The sequence below is a fragment of the Cannabis sativa genome, chromosome X, assembly GCF_029168945.1.
Source record: "Cannabis sativa cultivar Pink pepper isolate KNU-18-1 chromosome X, ASM2916894v1, whole genome shotgun sequence".
In the NCBI taxonomy this organism is placed as follows: domain Eukaryota; kingdom Viridiplantae; phylum Streptophyta; class Magnoliopsida; order Rosales; family Cannabaceae; genus Cannabis; species Cannabis sativa.
Window position 1 is genome coordinate 18,348,329 of NC_083610.1, and position 3,878 is coordinate 18,352,206.

Genomic DNA, 3,878 nt, shown 5'->3' on the forward strand with positions numbered 1-3,878 from the left:
CTCAATACTATAGATCTCATTCTATAAATATAGATATGTGACATTTTCATCATTTGCTTTCCCCTTTCCACAGGACAAAACCCATTAGCCCCTCATTATTCCTTATAATATTATTCCGCATTCTTCACTCTTTCAAATTCTCTCTTCACTCTCTACTTCATGGCGAATAATACTAATACTAATAATAATAATAATAATAATAATAATAAGCCACAAGAAGAAGCTTTAAAATACCAGGTGATCATCATCATACTATATCTTTGTTATAAAATATTAATCTTATATTGTGTTCCTAATTTGTTACAAAATTTGTCTGAATTTGTAGACATGGGTCTTGAAAGTCTCAATTCACTGTGAAGGCTGTAAGAGAAAAGTCAAGAAAGTTCTTCAAAGCATCGAAGGTAAAATCATATACATATATATATATATTATATACGTCTTTTTATGTGTTGTATATGTATGAAAGAATTATTTTGTTTGTCATTTCTTTCTTTTATGATTTTCAGGGGTTTATACAACGACCATTGATTCTCAACAGCACAAAGTTACAGTCACCGGAAACGTCGATGCCGAAACCCTTCTAAAAAAGCTATTGAGATCAGGAAAACTCGCCGAGCTTTGGCCTGAAAATAAGCCTTCCGAGAAGAAAAAGTCCGGAAAATCAAAGAAGCAAAAAGCTGCAGATAATACTACTACTCCCGATCAAGAACCTGCCAACGACGACGGAGATGATCAGGCCGTTAAAAATGACGGCGGTAGTGCTAACGACAACGTAGATGGAAAAGAAGCCAATAATGAAGATGACGGCGATAACGACGAAGCCGATGGAGATAACGGCGAAGGCGGTGGCGGAAGTAACGACGGTGCCAAAAAGAAGAAAAAGAAGAAGAAGAAGAAAGGTGGGCAAAACGGGAATAATTCGTGTAACAATGCCGGCGGCGATAATCCCGGCGAGTTTTTTCCTCCGGGGGACATAGGTCCGACGAACGTGATGACGTCAGCAAATCATCATGGGCAACCAATTCAGCACGTGTTTCCTTACCCGCCAACTTTTAGTTACAATAACCAACAAACTCCGGTTATGTACGGATTAAGTTACAATACAAGTTACCCAACCCATAACGCTTCTTATTTTGCTCCCTCATTAATGCATGGTGATTATTTGTTCTCTCATCATTCAGAGATGTATTCTTTACCGTCCGATCAAACGTATAGCGACGGTGATGATGATGATGATGATGACGGGACTGGATGCTCCATTATGTGATCTGATCTTAGCTAGCTAAAAAGAGATCATCATGATAGATAATAATGGCCACGTGGAATGAAGGGTACCATATACGTAGAATATCTATTCATATACTATAATGATGATTATCATAAGTACTGTACTATTTATATGGGGATGAATTTTGTACTATTTATACATTAATTAGCCAAATTTATTAATTAATTATATATATAGTGTGTGTGTGTGTAAGAATAGGGGCGAAATAAGGTTTGTGTTGTAACTTGTATTTAAAAATTAAGAGGGAGCTTTATTAATATTAATGGGGTACTTATGCTTTGTTTTGCTTTTTATTTATATCTAGCTTTTCGTTTCACATACTTTATATGCTTTTGCTAAAAGAAAAACCAAATATATAAGGTTGTAATATGTTTTGTAGTTGATTGTAGGACCTAAAGATCTTTAATTTTCTCTCCCTCCGATGTGTAAAGTAAATTTTTGTTTATGAGGTGATAGCATATCTCTATCCTTTTCTTTAACATGATATACAATTTCTTGAATAAGAAATATCATTAATAACATATATACATATATATGTGCAACTTGTACAGTTGTACTCGAAATTCGAAATGATTTCTCCAATAAATCACTTTAGCTTCACAGCAAAAAATAAATCACTTTAGCTAGCCACTTAATTTCTATAGTACAACTTGGCATATATTCTTTTAAAATTTTAATAATAATAATTAAAAGCATATATGGTACACACAAATTAATGTAGTTTAGTTGTCCGTACAAATAACACACAACGCGAACGATGCCCAATAACTATAAGAAATTAATCTTTTGATAATATGAAGACTTTCAAGTGGTTAATTATATATAATAATATAAATATCAATGCAACACCACTAAAGGTAAAATTTTGCTATTGATTGGTTAGTAATATTAAAAAAAAGTTATTATATTAAATTTGATATTTAATTGTATCAATAATTATATGACAACTATCTTTTAATATTTCTCTATAAATATATATATATTGTTTATGTTTAGTTAAAGTCTATTAGAATTAATAGTTTTATGTTGCGTGAAAAAATAATAGCATATATAAAAGCATCTTCAATAAAAATTGCCCATTAAGTGATTTTTGCCACATGTGTACTTTGGTCAATATTTCAAATTAATTTATCAACATAATATCCAAAAATGAGTAACATTCATGTAATAATATTTAATTATTTTTTTTTTAAAAAAAATTACTTTATCACCAATCAATTTTTTGAAAGAATAAATATAATTATAAAATTTAATTAAAAAGTGGTATATAAGACTATATTGGATAACTTTTGGAGTTGCCCACCATTAACCTAATTTTTTTAAATAAATGTGTCAAGGATGAGAAAAAATAATAATAATAAATAATATTTTAGAATGATGTATATATTTTAATTAACAAAAATATTATCCACTTGGAGACAGGAGCGCGGACCCACATAAAGGCGAGGTGGGGCAGTCACTTACCCTGAAAAAAAAATCGAGAAAAAAATATATATGCATTTTAGTTAATTAATTACAACATATATTTATAAATAAAACATGTTATGCAATGTTAAAAAAAAAAAAAAAAAGTACCCCTCACTTATAAAAAAAAAAAAAGTATTGCCCCCCTCAACTTAAATCCTGCAACTTAAATCCTGGTCCGCCACTGATTAGAGATATATACTCTAACATGCATGAACTATCTCCTTCATTATATCAATATATTATTTTGAGATGGAAACATATGCATCTTAATCTTATATTTTCTAACATTTCCAACCCAAACGAGCTACTCAACACCTTAATCCTAAATCTTAACAAAGTCATATATCTTTAGACGTACATATCATGATGAGAAAGAATGCTAGCTAGCTAGTCTTCTCCCACTTTGGATTGAAAGCTGGCTCATCATCATCACTGATATATTTGTCTTTGTTTACTTTATTTTTTCTTTCCCTTCTTTTTGAGTCGCATGGGGGACCAATAATATGCCCCCTAAAACAGAAAGGACTTGTTCTATATGTAATCTTTGGCTAATCTTTTAGGCCCTTATTATATAATAGGCAAAAGTGTTATGGACATAAACATAGAAAGGGAAATAAAGGCCAGAGAGGGAACCAATTATAAACCTGATCATCAGAATTGCTTTATGATGAAGATTAACAGAGAAATTGTATAATTTGTGATCCTATCGATGGCAAACCTTTAATAATAATTGCTTTTATTTCATAGCAGGAATATTCACTAGCTAGGAATTATACTTCTTTTAAGTATGGCATATATAAAAGTGAGTTTTTGCATATACTTATCTTTCATATATAAATTTTATAAATATATATATATGTATATTCTTCGAGAAAAAGAAAATGGTAACATTATGTCCTCAAACTTACAAATAAATTAATTAACTACCTAGAGCTTGGTGAATGGTGATCATAGCTTTTCAACACTTATATATATGTGATGTGCCAAGTTTATTTCCTTTTCATATCTAGCTCCTTTTTTAGAGATATTCTAGAGATCGAACTCTACACAACCATCATAGAAAATATCAGACTACGAGAATATATCGGTCAAAGAAAGGAATACTAAGATACAATATTTATTA

The 3,878-nt window shown here is 30.6% G+C and overlaps 1 protein-coding gene across 1 annotated transcript; it reads left to right on the top strand.

The window, feature by feature from the left end:
• On the top strand, nucleotides 1–1,567 carry LOC115710470 (heavy metal-associated isoprenylated plant protein 36). The gene is made up of 3 exons (XM_030638831.2): nucleotides 1–237; nucleotides 326–401; nucleotides 507–1,567. The coding sequence occupies exons 1-3, from the start codon at nucleotides 160–162 to the stop codon at nucleotides 1,265–1,267; spliced, it is 915 nt and encodes a 304-aa protein (XP_030494691.2). The 5' UTR covers nucleotides 1–159; the 3' UTR covers nucleotides 1,268–1,567.
• Nucleotides 1,568–3,878: the final 2,311 nt, after the last annotated feature.

Excerpts from the sequence above, each read along its gene's own strand:
- LOC115710470 (XM_030638831.2), top strand. The coding sequence starts at position 160 with ATGGCGAATAATACTAATACTAATAATAATAATAATAATAATAATAAT. Across the intron at positions 238-325 it reads AAGAAGCTTTAAAATACCAG|ACATGGGTCTTGAAAGTCTC; the intron begins GTGATCATCATC and ends CTGAATTTGTAG. Across the intron at positions 402-506 it reads AGTTCTTCAAAGCATCGAAG|GGGTTTATACAACGACCATT; the intron begins GTAAAATCATAT and ends TATGATTTTCAG.